The sequence below is a fragment of the Epargyreus clarus genome, unplaced genomic scaffold (genome assembly GCF_041222505.1).
Source record: "Epargyreus clarus isolate Ecla_fem2 unplaced genomic scaffold, WU_Ecla_fem_2.2 ptg000002l, whole genome shotgun sequence".
NCBI classification, from domain to species: Eukaryota; Metazoa; Arthropoda; class Insecta; order Lepidoptera; family Hesperiidae; genus Epargyreus; species Epargyreus clarus.
In genome coordinates, this window is record NW_027332210.1 from 8726893 (window position 1) to 8750202 (window position 23310).

The following is a 23310-nucleotide window of genomic DNA, read 5'->3' on the forward strand; positions in this document are numbered from 1 at the left end:
TAAAACATCGTACAAAACAATACGTATAAATATCCGCATTTACGACACCTATTCCCAGTAATTGTGTTACTTTTTCTTTTATACAAATGGTAAATCTAGTAAAATACATCATAAAGAAAAATCTTATATAGGCATCAGCGTATGGACAATCTAATGCCGTATATACAATAAAAAATGCAAATTTTGACATGTTTTCATAAACTTAGGGAGTAGGGATCGTCGTTTTATACTAACTTCATCTCTACCGACCACTTAACACGATTACGGGCTGCTAACATTACGATGGGAATGAACACGAGTGCTGTTTAAAATGTATTTCTGTGCTGGAAATCTGTTTCTATTAGATGTATTTTATTTTATTTAGATATTTAAACATTATATTATATGATATTGTATTTATTTTTACCACGATTTTATTAGCTTGGGTTGTATTTTTGTATGTATGTAAGTAACGAAATCTTTGAACTTGATTTTTACCCACTTTGAACTGTCCGATTAATTTAAAATTATGAATGATTAAGAACCGATGACAATACACGATTTTAATCATTTTATCCAATTCTCTTCATCAGGATCGTCAGGAATCAGAATTAACGATATCCTTGTGCGATTTTAGGGTGGTTGTTAGTTTTTAAACTATAATTATTTCTGACTGCGAAGGGTTTTCCATTGTATGTACCTATGTGCGGCATGCTCTACAGCTCAAATGGCTTAACGAATTTGAATATATGAGTGAGTCGGATTCGTCTAAATTGTGAGAGTTACATAGTGTCTAATAGTCTAGGGTCAAGCTGTCGGTTGTTATGTTTTTTTTATAATAATAAGTATCTATATTATTTTTTTCTTCACAGATGTATTAAATTTATTTGAAAGGGATTTTTAAATATTTTTTCATACAAATATGTCGCAATTTTAAGCAATGGCAGTGTATTTCGTGCTTTGGCCCTATGCCCTATGTAGCTCTCCGACTGGTATAAGATACAAATTTACAAAACTAAATAAACCATTAGACGAGGTCGAGAGTTAAATGGGTGAATGGTCAATAAAATTTCATGAGGGCTTCCGTGTTTCAAAGGGCAGTTATAGCCGTCAGCCCTTTTGTAACCTTGCCCTGGCCTTACTAACAGTTTAAAAATAACCGACGTGGGTTAGCCTCTAACCTGTAGGTTAAAAGGTTACCTCTCTCCTGTAATCAGATGGAAAAAGGTTGTCGCCCACTAAACCTCCACAATAATATGAATGAGTCATTCATTTTCGTACACGACCATATTTTTTTATTTTAAATTACGAATTGACCTTGTGGTTTTCATACTAGCTTGTCTTACGAAATTAAATGTTACATAATTTTATTAAATGTTGGTAAATATAGTTTTCCGTCCCTACTATGTTTTTTTATTGTAAAGAGGTAGAAAACGAGCATGTCCCCGATAGCCTGCCACTGCCGCCCACGCACATCTCAATCAACCCTAGATAAGATTTGAATTTTACCAGAGATCAGCCACAGGTACGTTGCTGCCTTTGAGAACCGCCCTAACCACACCCTTCAAATCAGATCACAGAAACGCCACTGCTGTTATTTCACAGAAATAGGTTTCGCGGTGATTCCACGACTGGAACCACAAAAGATTCTAACCACTTTCAAATCCATTTCTTTTATTTAAAACTAGCTGTTACCTCGACTTCAATCGTGGTCAGAGATTGTATTTTATCCCGCGGGAACGCTACTGTTTTCCGGATAAAGAGACCCTATGTCCTTTTTCTCCCTAACACTGTGTGTACAAAATTTAATGTCAGTTGCGAATGTATTTCAATTGTGAAAGTCTAGCAAACAGAATCACATTTGGATTTATGTTATAGTTATATGTTATATACATATGACTTTATATTACAAGTTACGTAATATTCAATGTAAAATAATTACAAGTGTTGATATGTCAACCGTGACGTAAAAGTGTTTTGCGCGGCGAAACAGTATTGATCCGCGGTACATCTGTGTGTGTGCGACCATTGACGCTGGCCTCAGTCTTCAGCAATATCGCCCTTAAATCTATTATAATAACAGGTTTGAAGATGAGGGGAGGGGTCCTCGTTTCTGGTTCACAGATAGGAATGCTGACAGAGCGGGCTTTAGTAGGTGTTGGCGTACGCTGCTAATGCTACGGTTCTCAACGTTTTCGATATTAATCTATACTTATTTACTTTATTACATATGTTATAGTAATTTGAAAGTCGAAGAATCCTATTTTTCGCACGAGGCACCAATGCCATATCTATTTCCGCCTCTTAACATCAGTGTTAAGTGTTGCTGTCTTCCGCTATAAAAGGGTGTGGTAAGGGAGACAGACTTTTCCGAGGGGTTCCAGCATAGTCCTCAGGGGTAGCGGCGCATCTGTGGCCGACTTCAGGTAGAATATCTAATCCAATCTGGGGTTGATTACAGGTGTCCATGGGTGGCAGTAGGCACATATTATCAGGTGGACTGCATGCTCGTCTGCTTCTTCAATATAATAAAAAACATATTTATGTTTACAACGTACGTATGCGTAAATATAAATATACTCCCTTGACCTCATAATTCGTAGCGCTATTTTTACATCCGTAGATGTCGCTGACATGAAATTCAAGGAAAACGGTAACATGAACGTAACGTAAAATCTCGTAAAAATATAGTGCTTATAAGCTGCGGAACTACATACTTTTCGTAGAGGTTTTACAAAATATAAACAGTAGGTACTGAGCAAACATTGACTACTTGCCTCATACTGTTTCGTCTGTCTTCAATAGTATAAAGTGGCCAGTGTCACCTTTACGTTATACATAAACCAATATAAAATTAACCATAGATAAGTCTTTCTACGCTTTCTACACTAATATTCCTACACTATGCTATCTCCTGTAGGCCCTGGCACACTCATACCTATTTACACTTATGAACAGAATAGGAATATATTCATCATTCCGATATCTGCTTGGCTGGGGATCGAACCTGGAACCCTCTGTGTGTCAGACCAGGTGACCGCTCCACTAAATCAGAACTTTGCAACGCTGTTCCTAAGTTTTACTTACAAAAGTTAAAGTATAAAACACAATATAGAAACACAGGTAAATCCTCTTTTCAAGTAGGGTCGTTAAAAGCTTTGCTTCACCCATTCCCTGGGTTATCTTCCCGTAAAATTCCCTTACAACAGGAACCTGTTGGATTACGAACGAGTATGCGACAAGTGGTATGCATTTTACTATACAAACGTATAATAATAAGAAAATTGAGTAATAAGAAAGTAATAAGAAAATTGAGTGTGATTACCAATTTTTGCCTAATGAAATTCGAAATTTGACAATGTTGGTCTACCTTTAGAATTATTATGACACAATTACCTACTTAATTGGAAAAAAATATTTAGTCTAACTTATATCCAAAAAATGACAAAATTACTAATGCAAAATTAACTCTCAAAGTAATTACCGATTTTCTTGTAAATACACACCATTCAGTAATATTTTATGTTAAATCTTAAAAAGCCCTTTACTACTTGTTGTGACTGTATCGTGAATTATCGGGAATAAAGTTTTCTTTCTTTCTAATATTCAATGTAGAAGTACGCGTGGTACCAAATATACACTAAAATATTTATTATACTAATTGTTTTCGTATCCGACCACACTACTGTTTTAAACTGCGCGGTCTATATGCAACAGGTAATTTCAATATAACTTTTTAAACATAATTTAAACGCTTTTATTAGTATGACCTGTATGTATGTAACGGAATCTTAGAACACGATTTTTACCCACTTTGAACGGTCCGATTAATTTACAATTTTGAATACTTATCAAGAACATCGGTTCTTTTTTTTTATTTTTTTTATAATATGAGAGTAGCAGACGAGCATGCAGTCCACCTGATGGTAAGTGGCTACTGCCGCCCATGGACATCTGTAATCAACCCCAGATAGGATTAGATATTCCTACCTGAGGTCGGCCACAGATGCGCCGTTACCCCTGAGGACTAAGCTGGAACGCCTCGGAAAAGTCTATCTCCCTTACCACACCCTTCAAACCGGAACACAGCAGCGCCTAACACTGCAGTTATTAGGTAGAAATAGATGTGGCGGTGGTGCCGCCGGAGTCGAACCACAAAGGGTTCTACCACCTTCAAATATATTGTAATCGTGGATTGTCATCGGACAATCCACGATTACAATAATTTTATCCCATACCTTTCATCAGGATCGTCTGGATTCACTATTTCTTTGTGCGATTTTAGCGTGGCTTTTAGTTTTTAAACTATAATTTTTTTCTATTCCTTTTGCGCATCTTTTTGCCATCCTGTCAATTCTGTCAATTCAATACAATTCGCAGTTATAAAATGCATCCACGTTGAAATAGATTGTATGTGTATGACAGCGTTTCACTGCGGGACATCGCTCACGTTTTACCCTGCGGAGGGTAATGTATTTTGAGCGCATGTATGTATCTTTCTCTGGTACGCCCGTCAGCTCAATTTAACGATATAATATAGCTATATAAACGAATTTTAATATATGAAGCGTAGTTGGAGTAGCCTGAATTGTATAAGTGACTAATGCTAAAGGTATTATTATGGCAATAAAAGGGTTTTTATTGCCATAATAATACTTTAGAAAACAGTTCACAATGACATTAGACCTATCTATAGATAGGTATGTATGTAAGTATATGTAGAACCCATTTTCAAAATGTCTTAGAGGTTTAAAGATATACATTTAAATTAATGTTCTTATCGAAATGTGAATATCATACATTTTACTGGATTTTTAAAGATATTTTCTTTTGAAAAGCGCCATCAAAATCGCCTATTGACCTCAATTTTTAGACAAAAATCAGCTAATCATTGAATCAAGATACTAATTAAGCGCATATACGTCACGCGATAGCGTAATTAATCGCTAAGACGGACGAAACCTCAGTGTGGAGTTGGCTTTACAAATGAGTTTCCCTGAAATACACTTTTGGCCCACAAAAGTTGTCGACAAAGACTCTGTGTCTTTGTGTCACGAACAATAATGTATTTAGGTTAAACGAAACGGATTTTCGTTTATAACGTCATTGTCCTTTTTCTATTTGTATTAACGTGACGCGAAGACAATGTGATGAGCTTCGTATTCTTAAACTTTGTTGGGGAAATTTTATCCTGTAAACGAAAAACAAAGTTCATTGCGGAAAAATATCAGTAACTTTTAGTTGACATCAATAACAAGGCGTTAGTGGATATCTATCGCAATGGGCCTGTCATAATTTGACAGTTATACATTTTGTATGGTGGTGATCAAAAAAGGCCTGATGAGGTATTTTTATCCTTTGTATTTTTAACTCAAAAATCATAATTATCTTTATGGAATTTGTGAAGGTGTAAATTTTACTCGAGCGAGAAGGATTTTTAGGATGCCGTACCCAAAGGATAAACCCAAAGGAATCCTGGAACGATACATAACATACGAGTACAAAATAAAATAAAGTAAAGTTTCGTGGTACGAGTTCGACTCATCATCATCAACGTCCCAGTGCTGGGCACGGGTCTCCTCTCATAACGAGAAGGATTAGGCCATAGTCCACCGCGCTGGCCAAGTGCGTATTGGTAGCACATACATTTGAGATTTTTTTTATAAATCTCTCATGTATGCAGGTTTCCTCACGATGTTTTCCTTCACCGTTTCACCGTTTGAGTTCGACTCGTACTTGGCCAATTATTTACCTAGCATGCACAGCGTAAGCACCATATCGGAACTGTATGGCCTGAAACGCAGTAAACGTGTTTTCTTGCGCCGCTTCTTCTCCATAGCGAAACACTTTCCGAAGCGGTGGTAGTTTGTTGACTTTCAAAAAGTATTCTATATGAATAAATGTTGAATAAATAATATTTGAATTTGTTAATGAACAAGTTTAGAAGCAATTAGGTAGTTTAGAAGCAATTAGGTAGTTTACGTACCTACAATTTCTATAGGCAGCAGTTGCCACTTACCATCAAGTGAAATGCGCTCTCATTTGCATTTTTGCACTGTTATATTATAAAAAAACAACTCTCATTAAACTCTTAAATACATAGGATAAAAAATATATTTTCCATAAAAACCCATAGCAAAAAGTTTGTTATATTATTGACATTTAAAGCGTGTAGGCAAGTTACACTGGCCTGCGGTGTACAACGGAACGATTGCCCAAATCTGTCCTTAGGGACTACTCAACCTTTTTGGATCCAAACACCCTGTAGGTTGCCAAAGTACTTATAGATAATGTTAAGAAGATTTTTATATGATCGTTGTAAGGATTATTTACTCTTACAATAAATATGTGTTGTTTTGTATACGTATGAATTATAAAACAACTAAATAAAGATGGAGACGTGCGCTGCCGCCATTACCATATCTACTTCTGCCTATTAATAGAAGCATTGCTGGAGTGTCATTGTCAGTTCAGGAGGCACGGCAGTGCCTCCGCCAAGTCGAGCTTAACATTGTCCCACCGCTGGGCACGAGTCTCCTCTCTGAGTGAGAAGGATTAGGCCATAGTCAACCGCGGTAGCCAAGTGCGAGTTGGAAGATTTCACACACCTTTGAGAACCTTTCTTTTCTAAAGAATTTTTTTCAAATTTTTTTTTTTTTTTTTTCAAATCAAATTCGTTTATTATGGAATGTAGGTAAGCTAGGTACATGTACAGTCATAAAATGATATCCCTCTACATTCCCGCCGCAAGCGGGCATATAATAATTATAAGAAATACAAAAAAAAAAAAAATATTACAGCGTGAATGATAAATTTTCAGGTCAGACGTGTAAGTTTTCTTACTATGTTTTCCTTCACCATTATAGCGAACGATAATTTATTTATACGCACATAACATTTTTATTCCAAACATTAACAGGATGTACAAAATTGATAAACTTTAAAATCTAAATATATATAATTCAAAGGCGACTGACTGACATAGTGATCTATTAACGCACAGCCCAAACCACTGGACGGATCGGGCTGAAATTTGGCGTGCAGGTAGACGTTATGACGTAGGCATCTGCTAAGAAAGGATTTTGATCAATTCTACCCCCGAGGGGATAAAATAAGGGATGAAAATATTACTTCGTAACGCGAGCGAACCCGCGGGCAAAAGCTCGTCTTCCATAAACATAAAATATGTACCTACTTATGAAAGCAAAATTTAAATCTATCCTTCGCAATGCTAAAGTTTCAACTCTCGAATTTACGCCCTTCGGGACCTCTTTAAATAGACCCGAGCTTATTTAAACTCAAATTGAAATTTTAGTTTACCCCGTAAATATTCATACAAATCCTAGATTAGCGGTTACGCTTTGGATTTTCGCGGTTATTTATTCTGCCTTAAAACGACAGTGTAGCTCTATGTAGTTGCCTATTAACAACAGTTTGTAGAACCCATAGATTAATAAAGATTACTCACTCCTAACAAGAAAATGTACCCAGTTTTGAGAATTGAAATAGTTGCGTACAAAAGTTTTGCCACGTCTGCGTGCTAAAATGTCCCTAAAATATTTGAAATAATTATTTATTTATTATGTAAATTGCGCAGTATTAGTAGTAGCAACACATCAGTGGCCAAACTTAGGTAAGAATCTAATCTCATCTAGGGTTTATTACAGATATCTATGGCAAGACATGCGAGCCACTTACCACAAGGTGGACTTGGTACTCCAATAGTATAAAATAGTTTACTGTATACTCTGTATATGTAGTAGTACGCTATACTCTGTATACTCTGTATAGTCTGTATATGGGAGTGTGGAAGCAAGTCGTAATAATTAATTAAATATGATTAATTAATGATAACTAACGAGCAAGTTTAATATAAGAGTAGCAGACGAGCATGCAGTCCACCTGATGGTAATTGGCTACTGCCGCCCATGAACATCTGTAATCAACCCCAGATAGGATTAGATATTCCTACCTGTGGTCGGCCACAGATGCGCCGCTACCCCTGAGGACTAAGCTGGAACGCCTCGGAAAAGTCTGTCTCCCTTACCACACCCTTCAAACCGGAACACAGCAGCGCCTAACACTGCTGTTATTAGGTAGAAATAGGTGTGGCGGTGATGCCGCCGGAGTCGAACCACAAAGGGTTCTACCACCTTCAAACGTCTTCAAAGTACTTAATTTCTAAAAATAATGTTGCACAAATTTATATCAGTAGGCTCAATAGTTTGTATATTGTATTTTATTATCGTATTATAATCATTGTTATGAATAATCGATAACCCAAAGTCTCGTATCGTTTGCCGTTCGACCCACCTAATAAGTCAACTGATTGTGGGCTGCTAAAATGTTACATAGTTTATCATAGATTAATAAAGATACTTCGCCGCCTTGAAATTGAATGAAGCCACAAACGGTTTATTAGTAAGTTCTTTTTTTGAATTCTTGACAAATAAAAACATTTTTAGAGAAAATTTACGAAAAAATAACTAGTACTGCATAACTTACATAATAAATAAATAATTATTTCAAATATTTTAGGGACATTTTAGCACGGAGTCGTGGCAAAACTTTTTTACGCAACTATTTCAATTCTCAAAACTGGTTACATTTTCTTGTTAGGAGTGAGTAATTTTTACTAATGTATGTAGTTTATTATGATTGTTATTGTTATTATTATTATTGGTATTGTTAATAATAAATTTAATATTATAGTCTTCTCAGCTCGTATAAACCCAATGCGTAAAAATAGTAGCTAGTATTATAAGCCGTATTTTCGAATTTATCATCGCTAAGCAAAAGAATAATAAAGAATATTAAAACTATATTTGGTCATAATAGTATTTATGATGACAAACTTTGTCAGACTTCAATCAATCATGTTTATTGTGTTCCTACATTTAGAAAAAAAATGTATATTACAAAAAAAATATGTAAAAGGAATATAATTACAATAATAAGCATATAGATTTGAAGGTGGTAGAACCCTTTGTGGTTCGACTCCGGCGGCAGCACCGCCACACTTATTTCTACCTAATAACAGCAGTGTTAGGCTGCTGTGTTCCGGTTTGAAGGGTGTGGTAAGGGAGACAGACTTTTCCGAGGCGTTCCAGCTTAGTCCTCAGGGGTAGCGGCGCATCTGTGGCCGACCTCGGGTAGGAATATCTAATCCTATCTGGGGTTGATTACAGATGTCCATGGGCAGCAGTAGCCACTTACCATCAGGTGGACTGCATGCTCGTATGCTACTCTTATAGTATAAAAAAAAGATACAGCAGTGTTAAACTCTTCTGTGTTCTGGTTTGAAGGGTAAGGGAGACGTACTTTTACAACTTACCATCAGATGGACTCTATGTTCGTCTGCTACCCCGATAATATAAAAAAAAATGTTTAAAAAGACCTCCTGCCTATTCATGTCACCGCAGTTTTACGGAAATTAGTTAAAACAGTCACCATTTTAGCGCTCACTTCATTTGTAATTAAAACTCATTATTATGACCATGAATTCATGTTATTTGTGAGTCTCTAACTGCCGGCTATACAAACAAGACCAGTAAGAGTTATTGTACAAAAGTTTATAAGTGATTTGTAACTAAAAAAGTTAAATAAGAATATCTTATAACCCAACGGAACAGTGAATAATTAACTCTAAATATATAATAAAGTTCGGTTTAATTATTATGATTCCTTATTATTCAAAGTTGTTAGCAAAATAAAAAAGTAAAAATATATCAGAAAAGTGAATCCTGTTATAAAAAGACCAGATTGAACAAGGTAAATATAATTTCTAATTAATACATTTTCAATATTTGAAATTAATTATCTTATATATAAAATTCTCGTGTCACAATGTTAGTTACTGTTCTCCTCCGAAATGGCTTTACCGATTTTCACCAAATTTTATATGCATATTCAGTAGGTCTGAGTGATATTTATTTCATAAATAGATTCTGAGGCAGTACAAAGTTTGCCGTGTCAGCTAGTAATATTATAAAATGTTTAGCAAGCAATGTATTATTCATAGATTTATTTATTCATTGATTTCACATTAACATTTTTAAAATAAATTTCCTATTTTCTAATACATCCAAAATAAAATTAAAATATAAATAGATACAGTGGAATACATCCTACAAAAATTACGAACCAAATTTTATGAATCAATTCAGATTTCCTATTTTATTACGTTATTTTTATGGCTAGAGTTAGAACATGAATGGGATCCGAAGGGTTCATAAAAACGTAATTTTTATTGTATTTATAAGTATACACAGTGAATATGCTTGAATAAAGCTGTGATAGCCTAGTGGTTAAGAAACTCGGCCTCTCGACCGACGGGTCCGAGGTTCAAATCCCAGGCACCGCACCTCTGATTTTTCGAAATTATGTGCGTATAAGAAATTAATTATCACTATCCTCAGGAGAAGCAACACATCTGTAATCAATGCAGATAGAACTCATACTCTATATAGAGTTAGTTACAAACGCCCATGAACGGCAGTGACCACTTACCAGTTGCCACTTAGGTGGTATGGTTACCACTCAGGTGGTGGCTTCAGGTGGACTACATGCTCCTTTAATAAGTACTTAAATCTTATCCACACTTAAACTTATGTACGGGTACCCACACTTTTCATGCCAAACTGCAAAAGTCCCCACAAAAGTGAAATACATACATAAGAAAAACTGGACTCTCCTTTAGCGAATTTTGTTAAAAAAGGTTGTGTTGTTTTACATTGTATTATGTATATTTTTTCAAACAGATTCAATTGTAGTTATATTTAATTGTAATTTACACGCCTTGCAGGCAAAAAGTAAGAAGACATTGTACACCTATGTAATACTAAAATTGTAGCTTATTTTAACATATAAAGAATATTCTATTGTATTCTATTGTTGCAGAGGATGCGTCGGCCGCGCCGACACCGCTGGCTCACAGTGTCAGTGTTCTTCATCGCGTACTCCGTCTTCCAAGCGATGCTGAGCACGGCCACGGAGCCGGGGGATACTACCAATCCTGATACGAATGTGCCGGCTCCAAATCCCCCCGAAGAGAGTAAACCAGATGTGAATAAAGGTGAGATCTTAAAAAATGTTTTAAGGTAGATTGTGGTTCGACTCCGGCGGCTTTACCGCCATACCTAATTTTGCCTAATAACAGCAGTGTTAAACAACAACAAACAACGCTTTCTACACTCACAGCTCCACACTAGGATTCTGTATCGTGGGTGCTATGGACACACACAGAGACAAATACACAAACCCAGAAACAAAAACCTAAATTCATCATTTAGAAATCCGACTGGCTGAAAAATAACGACATTTTTCAGAAACCGAAGGGGCTCCTGCAAGCGAAACAGAACCAAGGTCAGAAGAAGATGCAGGTAAACCACCAGAGGGAGGAAAGAAGGGCATGAAAGGACCCGTGGACGAGCCTGAGGAGGGAAAGAAGAAAGAACAGAAGGATGCTGGATATAAGGAGGTATGGAAACATTGGGGATAAATATTTAAAAACGACGTTTTCTAAATGTTCTTCTTCTATAAAATAATATATAAAAAATAATACTTACCATTTGATTTCTTTAAAGTTATATGCAATTTTTAAATTTTCAATCGCAGCTACTTTCTTCATGTTGTTATCTCGAGGAATAAATCCTCATCTATCATCTATTACATAGGTACATATTAGATGAAGGTTTCTCCCACCAATTAAATGAATTCGAGAGTATAATTCGCCACGTCGCACAGAAACATCTCAAACTTTACTTTGATTTATCCTAGGATCAAGAAATGGAGGAAACTCGCGAGAAAGAAGAGATGGAAGTAAGGGAAGAAGAAGAAGACGCTATTCCTACGGTGCACCCACTGAGAAACTGTACTCCACCAGCAATTGAACAGGTTAGAATAGTATTCATTGATCTAAGTAAGCAAAGAGGCAATGAGTAAAATCCATACATAAAGTTATCAGGAATCACAAATAAATAGATTCAAGGGAAGCAGTAGGAAATATAAATAGTTTATCGTAGATATGATTTCATTTTGATTTATTTATATTATTTCACATTTTGTTCGTTTCTACTATTTTCTAAGTTATTAATTTTCTTCTTTCCAGCATCTAAATATTATTAGTTTCTCGTTATTATTATTATCAAAATATTTAATAAACCCCATTCGTCATAGCGCCACGGTTCCAAGGTATTCCACTCACCATTGATAAAAGTGTGGGGATCCTGAGAGTTGACATATCGTGTGACGTGCAGTTCCGGTGTCATTTGGACGTTAAGGCCAAGTTGCCATCAAGAAAGCTGGGCGTCCTGAACAGAGCGAAGCAGTACTTCACTACGGGGCAACTCCTTCTGTTGTATAAGGCACAAGTGAGACCTCACATGGAGTTCTGCTCCCATCTCTGGGCAGGGGCGCCCAATACCAACTTAACCCACTTGACTCCGTGCAGAAACGCGCTATCCGAATCGTCGACGACCCCAGGACCTCCGATCGGTTAGAACCTTTAAGCTTGCGGAGGGACATAGGTTCCCTCTGTGTGTTCTACCGGCTTTACAATGGTGAGTGCTCCGAGGAACTATTTGACCTGATGACGTCACCATTCCTCCATCGCACCACTCGCCGAAGGATGAAGTTCCATCCACACCAATTGGACCCGTGGCGGTCCTCCACAGTTTGGTTTGCACGGACATTCTTGCCACGAACGTGCAAGATGTGGAATGAACTTCCTCCTGAGGTATTCCCAGAGCGCTATGACATGGGGCTCTTCAAAAAAGGTGCAAAAAGAGCTCTCCTTAAAAGCCGGCGATGCATTGGCGACTCCTCTGGTGTTGCAAATGTTCATAGGCGACGTTGACTACTTTCCATCAGGTAGCACGTCTGCTTTATCGTTAGGCTCAAACATATAAAAAAATATATAAAAATATTATAACTTTTAATCTTTTGTTTCTACCTTCAATCTAATTCTTATTGAGAATGTCGTAACGTAACAAAATGTACCTCTATAGGAAGTTGTGTGGCTACTGTGAAATGTTATTTCTCTTACATAGTTTCCGCGACCGCTCATGGGCCAAACCGCTAGGAAGCACGGCGGGTTGATCATCCACATCCTGGTAGCCGTCTTCACCTTCATTGGACTTGCGATCGTCTGCGATGAATACTTCGTCTCCAGTCTTGATAGAATCTGCGAGGGTATGTTATATTTCATCATTTGTTTCCTGTTTATAGTTTTCATACATAATATCGGTCTTACGTGTCAGATTCTCCAGTCTCGATCTTTGGCTAGCCAAATATCTTAAGGATTTTAAATTTTGGAGTGAGTACGTATGTACTTATCTTTATGGGGGTTCATCGCAAGCATAACACAGGAAATTTATATCCTTCTAATTCTTCTGATCTATTTGGGATTAGTCCAACATTAATAAGTTGTCATTTATGGACTATAGTCATTGCCATGCATTAGATACAGTTATTTAATTTGAAATTATTTACTAATTATCATAAAGTTCACAATAATATATACTTAATATCGGATTAACAATGCATCTGTGGCAGACGTTAGATAGAAATCCTTTGTAGGTTATGTAGAGATAATCAATGAACGATAGCGACCAGTTATCATTAGGTAGATAAAAAAATATATTGTTTTTCAGAATTGCAGCTAGCGCCAGACGTGGCTGGTGCCACCTTCATGGCGGCTGGCAGTTCCGCTCCTGAGTTGGCTACAGTCGTCATTGGCGTCTTCTGTGCTCAGGATGATATTGGTAACAAATTTATCGTCATCATCGACCAATTTTTTCGCACTGCTGGAGACAAGCCTCCTCTCAGAATATCAGCTACTCACACTTTAATTACGCACATAACTTTGAAAAATCACAGGTTGTTTGGTATAAACATGATGATTTGTAAATTAATTTTCTACTATTGCCTACTGCGGTAAAAAGTGTAATGCCATTCAAAATCAGCAAAAGGTCAAATGTCATATGTTTTTATATGCTGCCAGGAAACTTGATGAATTTTAATAGAATTACCATTTCTATAGGATGTTCTCCATTACCGGTTTGCTTTTATTTAAAGTAATATTCTTGTAACGTTCTATTAGTTAATGGTTTTGTTCTCCACAGGTGTGTCCGGTGTGATCGGCTCAGCGGTGTTCAACATAATGTTCGTGATCTCCGTGTGTGCGCTCTGCGCCGGCACCGTCTCTCACCTCAACTGGTGGCCGCTCTGCCGTGACTGCTTCTTCTACGCCATCTCCATCCTGGTCATGCTGTGTACTATCGCTAATGGATATGTTTCTTGGTATGTCTTAGTTTAAAAGTCATTCATGATCAACTAACATAAAGTCAATTATTAATATATGCAACTATTCAATGCTATCTTTACCAAAGATCGACATTTTGACTATTTCTGCCTAAAAAAATCAAATTTGGGTCTTTGAGAAGAGGAGAGGTGAGAGTGTCACAGCTTATCATTTGCATCTTTCCACACCGTTCCAACACTCCAAGCGTGTTATGAAGTCTTATCGTCTCTCTATAATAAAGTAAATGTATTTTAAAAGGAGAAGAAAGAACTATGCCTGTCTCTCATCATCCTGCACAGACAGACAGACTGGATACACCTAGTGACTCTTAACTGCAGACTCGCGTCATCAATAGCTTCTTTATGGAAATGGTAATATCTTTGTTCACCGAATGGCTTTCCTGTGTAATAGATAAAACATCCCTTAATTTCCAGGCCAGAAGCTCTGTTCATGCTGATAATGTACGGCGTGTACTGCGTGGCGCTGCGCTTCAACGTGGCGCTGGAGCGCTGGGCGCTGACGCTGCCGCTGCCCTTCAAGCTGCCCACCCGGGAGGAGCAGGCTGCATTGGTCACTTACAGGTGGGTGGTTTATTGGAAGGCTTCTTCGTGGTTTTGGATTAATGACGCGGCGCCCATTTCTGCATAATAATAGCAATGTTGAGCTACTGCATAAACGAGAAAACATATTCAAACAGAAAGACCGTTGTTTCGCCGATAAATAATAATTCTCGTTTTAGATGGTAAGTAATTTGAAGGTAAAATCGTTTGTAGTTCAACTCCGGCCGCACCACCGCCACACCTATTTCTGCCTTATAAAAGCAATGTTAAGCGCTGTTTTGTTCTGGTTTTAAGGGTGTGGTAAGGGAGACATACTTCTCTTATGCGTTCCAGCTTAGTCCTCAGGGCTAGGCGCATCTGTGGCCGACCTCAAGTAGGAATATTTAGTCCTATTTGGGGTTAATTACAGATGCCTATGGGTGGCAGTAGCCACTTGCTGTCAAGTGGACTGCATGCTCGTCTGCTACTCCTATATTATTAAAAAGGTGGCGCAAACCCACCCTACATGACTGCTTTGGACCCCCGTTAACAAAGTAACATTCGAGATCATGGTTCCAGGAGTGCGGGTGGACAGCCAGCGCCACCGGCGGCGGCTGAAGGGGACTACGCACAGATGGAAGGACAGACTAAGGAGTCACCTCGAGAGCCAACAGGTACGAAATAAAATAATATGTCAAACATTACAAACGGGTTATTACCACCGCGTTATTTATTTCTAGCGTGAAGCAATCCTAGCGTTGTGAAGATACCGGGTGACTTACATATGAGGCGTCCATCTCAGTCCTCTATCGTAAAGAAGGACCTGTGATCGTCTTCAGGTATAACCTATTCTATATAGTGTTGCCCACAGATCTCCATGGGCGGCCAGATATACAGGGGTAATAATTAAGCGTTTTAGATCATTTTTCAAGCAGGAATGAAAGCATTAATTGGGCTTACAAATTTTGTTTGTTTCAGCCTACAATCCTGATGGAGCATACGAAAACGCGGCTTACAACGCTGATCAGGGGTGGAACCCGAACCAAGAGTGGGACCCGAACCAGATGTGGGATCAGCAGGTACTACATTGTTTTCTTCCAACTCCTACATCTTTTTGCTTTGGTCCTTGTCTGTTCAGGTGGAAATTTGTAAGAAATTTTGCAAGCAATTCACATTACCTTGGAAGAGAGTGTGAATTGCTCTGTAGCTGTATTCTAGCTTATAATTATAAGATAGTGATTTGACATTTTAATCATATCTCAAATTCAAAGGCCGATACTTAAAAAATAAAAAAAATCAACGAAAAATATGGAGTCCCCAACTAGACCAAATTAAGAAATGCCGTGTCGTTTTCATACTTATATCACAGTAGGTCTGTAGAATATTGGAAAACAGTAACTAATAAGGCAGTAAGGTTTCTCATACTTACTAAAACACACGATGTTCCACTCAACACCAAGTGAGGAGACCACGGACCTCCATTAGGTCCTCTGGAATTCAGCTAGACTTTAAACATTTCATCCAACTGCAGTAACACAGTCCTCGTTTCTTGTTTCAACGTGAATAGAAAGAAAATCTTTGTCTCCAGGGCCAAGCACCCTCTTGGAACGCTCAGCCGACACCGCAACCCCCGCAACAAGCGCAATCGCCCGCCGTGCAACCGGCACAAGAACAGGCGCCGCCACCGCAACCGCAACCGATTCCGGTAAATATAGAAAGAAGAAAGAAAGAAAGAAAATACTTTATTTACGAAAATTGCAACACACAGTACAATTGCAAATAAACAAAATATAATAAATAAACAAACTGCACGGTTATAAAACTAATTAATAATAAATAATACAATCAATTTAGAAAAAAATAAAATTAGAATTAGAGTCCTTAAAAATGTCAAGATTAAAAAATATATAAAATATACAATTGATTGATTGGAAAAACTGTGAAACAAGGTGTTTCACATGCGGTACACCTGTGTTAGCATGACGACGATGATTGTGTATTGCAAAGATTTAAATCGAGTTTATTCGATCTATTTCAGTTGGTAACAAATATTAAACATAATTGCAACTCAATGATAGAATAGAATAGAATACTCTTTATTGCACACTTACAGTAGAATTTAACAGTAGTATTAATTAAGGTTAAAACAGTATGCAATAGGCGGCCTTATCGCTAAGCAGCGATCTCTTCCAGACAACCTATGCATGGCAAAGAGAAAAGGACAAATAAGGAAAGTAGGATAGGGTGTGCGAATTTAGAGGTGGTGCAGACTACAAGGAATAGGATTACAGTAAACAATAATAACATAAGATGTAGGAATCCGATAATAAATGAAGGACAAGAAAACAAATAAAGAAAAAAAAGACAAAAGCACATCAGATAAAATAGCAATAATAATAGACAGAATAAAATATATAATAATAATAATAATTGAAAAAAAAAGGAACAAAAGTATAATGTGGAAATGACGATACGTTTAGGTATTTAAAACTACGTAATTAATTTTTTTCAATATATTATTACTTTTGAAGTCAATTTCTACTTCATTTACATCAAAACAATCTAGACCAACATATATAAAAGAATAGTAAAACTTGTTTTCTTCCCGCGATGTATTCCACATAATGATTATAGGATTTTAAACCTAAGTACTAGGAGAAAGTAGCAGCATCTTCTTGACAAATTATTGTCCTACTGCAGTCGCCAACGCAGCCCAGTGGTGACTCATGCAATACCCCGTTTTATGTTGACATAACCTATTTCCATTAACTTTCAGCCACCGTCAATGCCAGCCTACTACAAAGCCAAGGAGTATAACCCAGAGACAGCCGTCAATCCATTGACCAAGCCAGAAGGAGCCAGTAAGTTGAAAAATCTGTTACTTACCTTCCTAATTCTTATAATTGTTCAGTCTTTGAAATTATAGCCGTGGTAATGGGCGTGGTCGAGCAAACATTATTCATAATCGTGGGGCATTTAGACTTTAATTAATTATCACTTGCTCAAACGTTGAAGGAAAACATCGCGAAGAAACCTGAATACATGAAAAATAAAACTTCAAAGGTATGTGAAGTCTACAATACGCCAATCTGGCCAATCTGGCCAAGTGCCAGCGCGGTGGACTATGGCCTAATCCTTCTCAATCAGAGAGGACCGTGACCAACAGTGGGACATTAACGAGTTGGTGATGATGATGAGTCATTTAAATTCCGGTCTTATCTGAAATTATTGGAAACTTTTATACCGGAATCGGTTACGGTTTCGAAGAAGGGGTGGCGATGGTGCCCCCCGAGTTGAACCACAAAGGGTTCCACCTGCAAACCTACCTAACTACTTGCTTATAAAAATTATGCCCTTAAAACGTATCTACCACCTATACAAAGGTGTATCTACTGTAAAGATATTATTATTATTACTTTCCTAAAACAATACATGTTCTTCACATGACAGACAGTCTCCAAATGGCGTGCTGGTACGTGGCGTACCCGATCCACTGGTCGTGCCGCCACACGATGCCGGACTGCCGCGGCCGCTGGTACCCCATCACCTTCATCATCTCCATGCTCTGGATCTCCTTCTACTCGTACTTCATGGTCTGGATGATCACTATTATTGGTGAGTGATGCCTTTGTGTCTACCAATACGCACTTGGCCAGCGCCATGGACTATGGCCTAATCCTTCTCATTCCGAGAGGAGACCCGTGCCCAGCAGTGGGACAGTAAGGGGTTGATGATGATGCTTTTGTATGTTTGAAATTTAAGAAGCTAAATCATGCTGCCCATGTAGTGGTAAGTATTGGTTGACGTAAGTAGCCTATGTCACCCATGGATAGCTGTAATCCCAAATAGGATAAGGAAACTATCTGGCCACTGAGCTGTCTGGCATGTACGCAAAGATAAATCAACTTCTGAAATTACTGATATACTTAAGAATTGAAATAGCCATTGTCGCCGATGGACAACTGTAATCCCAAATAGGATAATGAAACTACCTGGCCACTGGCTGAAATAACTTGTACGCAAAGATACATCATTCATCTTTAAAACTTTAAACAAATTAGGAAAACAATTTTAAGCTTTTTATGACTTTTCATTTACGATTTCTTGGTTTACATGTAATTTAGGGCATTTGAGGTGACAATATTTCATTCAATTCTCATTGTTTGTTACTACAGGCTTCACTCTGGGTATTCCTGACACGGTAATGGGTCTGACGTTCGTGGCGGCTGGCGTGTCCGTACCTGACGCTCTCTCCTCGCTCGCTGTCATCAAAGAAGGGTAAGTATTTTTTATATTATAATATGGGAGTAGCAGACGAGCATGCAGTCCACCTGATGGTAAGTGGCTACTGCCGCCTATGGACATCTATAATCAACCATGGATAGGATTAGATATTCCTACCTGAGGTTAGCAACAGATGCGCCCCTACCCCTGAGGACTAGGCTGGAACGTCTCGAAAAAGTATGTCTCCCTTACCACACCCTTCAAACCAGAACACAGCAGTGCTTAACACTGCTGTTGTGAGGCAGAAATAAGTAATCAAGATTCAAGACCTCATCGATAATCTGGCATGCAGCAACTCTGTTTGTGTTCCATTTTGTAAAGGACATGTAAGAGCGGCTGCTATTAAATTTATAACTGGCATTAGGTACTGATTGACTGCTGCCTATCCAACTGTCTATCTCGCAGGCAAGGTTGCAAGGAAATGCCAAAAGCCTGATTTTGTAATTTTTCGCCTAATTAGTTAATAATTCACTCCTGAAACGGGGACCTTGCTTTTATCATATTTAGTTTTATTTGGACATCGCAAAATGAACGGAATCCATAAACTGTATTTCATCAGATATGGAGACATGGCGGTCTCCAACGCGGTTGGCTCCAACGTGTTCGATATCCTGGTCTGCCTCGGCCTGCCCTGGTTCATCCAAACAGCTATCATCCATCCTGGAAGTCATGTGAACGTCATCAGCAAGGGTAAGATCACCTACTCTACAAATATAAACACTGGAGCCTATTTTAGGCAAAAACTTGGTTATTACGTACAAAATAATAATCTAAATAAATACAGTCACGGATTATTGCAATGGTAACTCAGCATTGTGTTCTGAACCTTACATCTAATTCCTATTTTTTTCTATTGATATGTTATAAAAGTAACAAACAAGTCTTCAGTGCACTTGATGGTAAGTGGCTACTGCCGCCCAAGGGCGTCTGGTCTAAACGAACCACAGATAAGACAAACTGAGATTTTCCATTGCTGTATACAGATGATAAATGAAAAATAGCTTTACATAGCTCTTCTGGTCCTGTTCTGTTCTAAAGTTATTTACAGATGTCCATAGATGGCATAGGTAAACTTATTCACTGTTTCTAATTTACATTCCCCCACCAGGCCTGATCTACTCAACCCTATCGCTGTTCTCCACGGTGATCTTCCTCGTGGTGGCCACCCACGCTAACGGCTGGAAACTGGATCGTAAGTACGGCGCAGTCCTGATGGTATGGTACCTGCTCTTCATCACACTCGCCAGTCTGTACGAGCTGAACATCTTCGGGGACTACCATCCTCCTGACTGCGGCTCTAGCTATTAAGCAGACCTGATCTAAGAAACAAGACTACTTTGTACGTCCCGAAGTTTCGGATTCCTCCGAATGTAAGATTATCCGATTAAATTGACTTATTTTTTCGGATGGGCTTAAAAAGGGATTTGTAACTCGTATAAGACTAATTTCTTTATAAACTACATTGCAAACAATGTTACGTTAAACGTGTTCAAAATAATTTCATAAATATTTTGTTAATAAAATATTCCGACATTCATTTTTGCATATCCGACCCCGTCGGAATAGGAAGGACGAAATTACGAATTTCGTTGGGTACAAAGTAGCCTCTTATTGTAAATCAGGCTCTTCAAGAAGTTGCAAAGCTTCAAGATTGCGTAAAGTTTATGCCAAGCCAGTGTTATTTAACATGTAATCTGCCTCTATAGTTGGATGGAATAATGTTAATTTGTTTTATATTAAAAGCCAGGAAATATTGTACGTTCATAGTGATTTGACATTAAGTTATTTTTACTTTCATTTTTGAACAATGTACCTTAAATATAGCCAAAGTTTCAATGTAAATCAAACTGTGTTTAAAAATACCCCCTTTTAATAACTTCATAATTTTGAAATAAAATTTTAAGGAAAAATAATGGTGATGAAAAAATAGGCGAATTAAAAACTTTCTTATCCTTAATTTTCAAGGTAATGTTTATTGTCCCGTATAAGATTGCTTAAGTTTTTAATCTCCATGGGCAGTGATTACTTAAATAAGGTGGAATATTTTTTTGCAAAAATATATGGCAAATTCTATATAAATATATAGAAAATATATGGCCATAAGGCTAACTCAATTCTATTACGCTATATTATTTTTTAAGTAACTATGTATTGTTTCCAAACATTAAATATTACGAAAATCATAGCTTACATTCATTATTTTGCGATAAAATCTCAAAGATTAATATTAACATTCCGTTCAATGATCCGTTATAAATATGTAAGACTATACAATTTTATTTAAGTTATAAATTATAAGTACATAAATCTTACGAATATTATTTATTTTTGTTAATATAGAGTTAAATTATTTTTGTCTAAGAACTGTTTGACAAAATATAATACTTATTAAAAATTATAAAATTATTTATGATTAGTAATTTAGTTGGTTATATTAATTTTAATATTTTTAACTTTAAGAGAATGTGTGAAATTTGTACAATTTGTTTTGAAAAATGTTTGTATTTATGGAAATTTGGTACTTAACTATTAGGACGCCTTCATATTAGCCGCTGCTTTCGCAATTCGAGAAATGATTATGGAATTGCAAAAGCTACTACGGAAACACTACAGTGTTTTCTATTCGATACATTTCGGAGAAGCGCTAGGCAGCGGCTAATCTGAAAGCACCTTTACTATTAAAAAATGAAATAAAGACCCGCGTAGAGCAATTGTAAATCAAAATGTGTTTCTGTAACATATTTCGTATGTCACAAACATTTAACAGTACCATATGTTATATCCTTAACATCGACAGAAGTCATATTGAAGAACCCTATAATTAGCAAGCAATAATTGCGTACTTATAAAAATATATTTGTGAAAAACCTTAAAAATACTCCTAGTAATATAAAAAGCTTACGCGCACAAAAGCTAGGTGTTTATTTTATTCGAAACAATATGCGTGTTATTTTTGTAAGCTCATATTGGGAGTGAATAAATAAAAGTGGTGTAAATGAAAAAGATGTGAGAATTTGCGTAGAGCTCTTCTACTTCAGTGGATGCTTGTGCAACATCTTATGATTATTTACTTATATTTAAAAAGAAAAGCTAAGTAGATACTGTCGTGAACGCCAAATTTCTAACTCCATTTTCACAATTTTGATTCTTTCAAATAATTTTTGAAAATTGTGAAATTCCAAAAATAGAGAATTTGTAAGTGCACCACCGTAATGCCTTATGTTATGGCAAAAATTAGAGAGTTTTTACAGACACATAATTATGTTTTTATTTTATTAATTTAACTTAAATGGAGTTAGGATTTTTGGAGAAGATCAATGATATGATTAAAAAATACAATGATATATTTTAATTGTGTAAATAATACATTTAATCAAGCATATTGATGTTAAAATAAAAAAAACGAGTTATCTCATTTCGTATATTAAGTGTATATTTCCTTTAACTTAGTATTCTAACTATTTTTAGTGCTTCGTTATTGTAACTATTTTTAAATATTATTTCGTTAATTTATTTACTTAATGTCCACAATATAACTTTATTTCTATTATCCTGCTCTCCCTTGCTGTTTTATAATTGCTCTTAAATAGCGATATTTTAAATACTCCTATATCTTTGTTACATTTTAAAAACTCTAAATTTAATAGTTAAAAATAAAAATCAAATTTTACTGTCATGCCATAGTTTGAAAACAATAGTACATCGACATTTTGACGAATTACATTAGTGAAATTTATACACTTAGTAATTTTTGCATAGACTTTATTGAACATATAAATTAAAATAAAGATTTAGTATGGACACGCACGTCCTAAATAAATGAACCAATTTTAAAGATTCCGGATCTTCCATAGTGTATAGAGAACATAGATTTAAATCGATAGATTTGCCGTCGAATTTAGTGAATGCACGTGATCTCCACAATTTTAATGATCGTCGTAATATCCTATTTATAAGCTCGTATGACAATAGTAATTTTGTCTTATCTTTCTGTCATTGTGCGTGGCATTTCTATAAATTTAAAACTATGACAATCAGGCGTGCTAGTAAATACAGCGACTGATAATTTCTGTTTTCCAAATAATTTAACATTCTACCTCATGTGTTTCATTCTTCCATGTAATTTTTGTTGTAATCCAATCCTAATTCGATTCTGTGATCTATATAGCTCTATATTTACAAATAATTTTAATTGTTAGTAGATGC

At 36.6% G+C, this 23310-nt stretch overlaps 1 protein-coding gene across 1 annotated transcript in view; it reads left to right on the forward strand.

Annotated features, from left to right (window-relative positions):
* Positions 1-20550, forward strand: part of LOC140745129 (probable sodium/potassium/calcium exchanger CG1090) — a 34422-nt gene extending 13872 nt beyond the window's left edge. Inside the window, exons 2-16 of the mRNA XM_073076904.1 lie at positions 10879-11053; positions 11307-11458; positions 11758-11874; positions 13029-13170; positions 13632-13742; positions 14103-14280; positions 14716-14862; positions 15400-15494; positions 15799-15899; positions 16409-16525; positions 17597-17681; positions 18271-18435; positions 18996-19098; positions 19664-19794; positions 20213-20550. Coding sequence (XP_072933005.1) covers positions 10879-11053; positions 11307-11458; positions 11758-11874; positions 13029-13170; positions 13632-13742; positions 14103-14280; positions 14716-14862; positions 15400-15494; positions 15799-15899; positions 16409-16525; positions 17597-17681; positions 18271-18435; positions 18996-19098; positions 19664-19794; positions 20213-20412 — 2019 coding nt within the window. The 3' untranslated portion in view covers positions 20413-20550. The remainder of the gene's footprint in view (positions 1-10878; positions 11054-11306; positions 11459-11757; positions 11875-13028; positions 13171-13631; positions 13743-14102; positions 14281-14715; positions 14863-15399; positions 15495-15798; positions 15900-16408; positions 16526-17596; positions 17682-18270; positions 18436-18995; positions 19099-19663; positions 19795-20212) is intronic.
* Positions 20551-23310: the final 2760 nt, after the last annotated feature.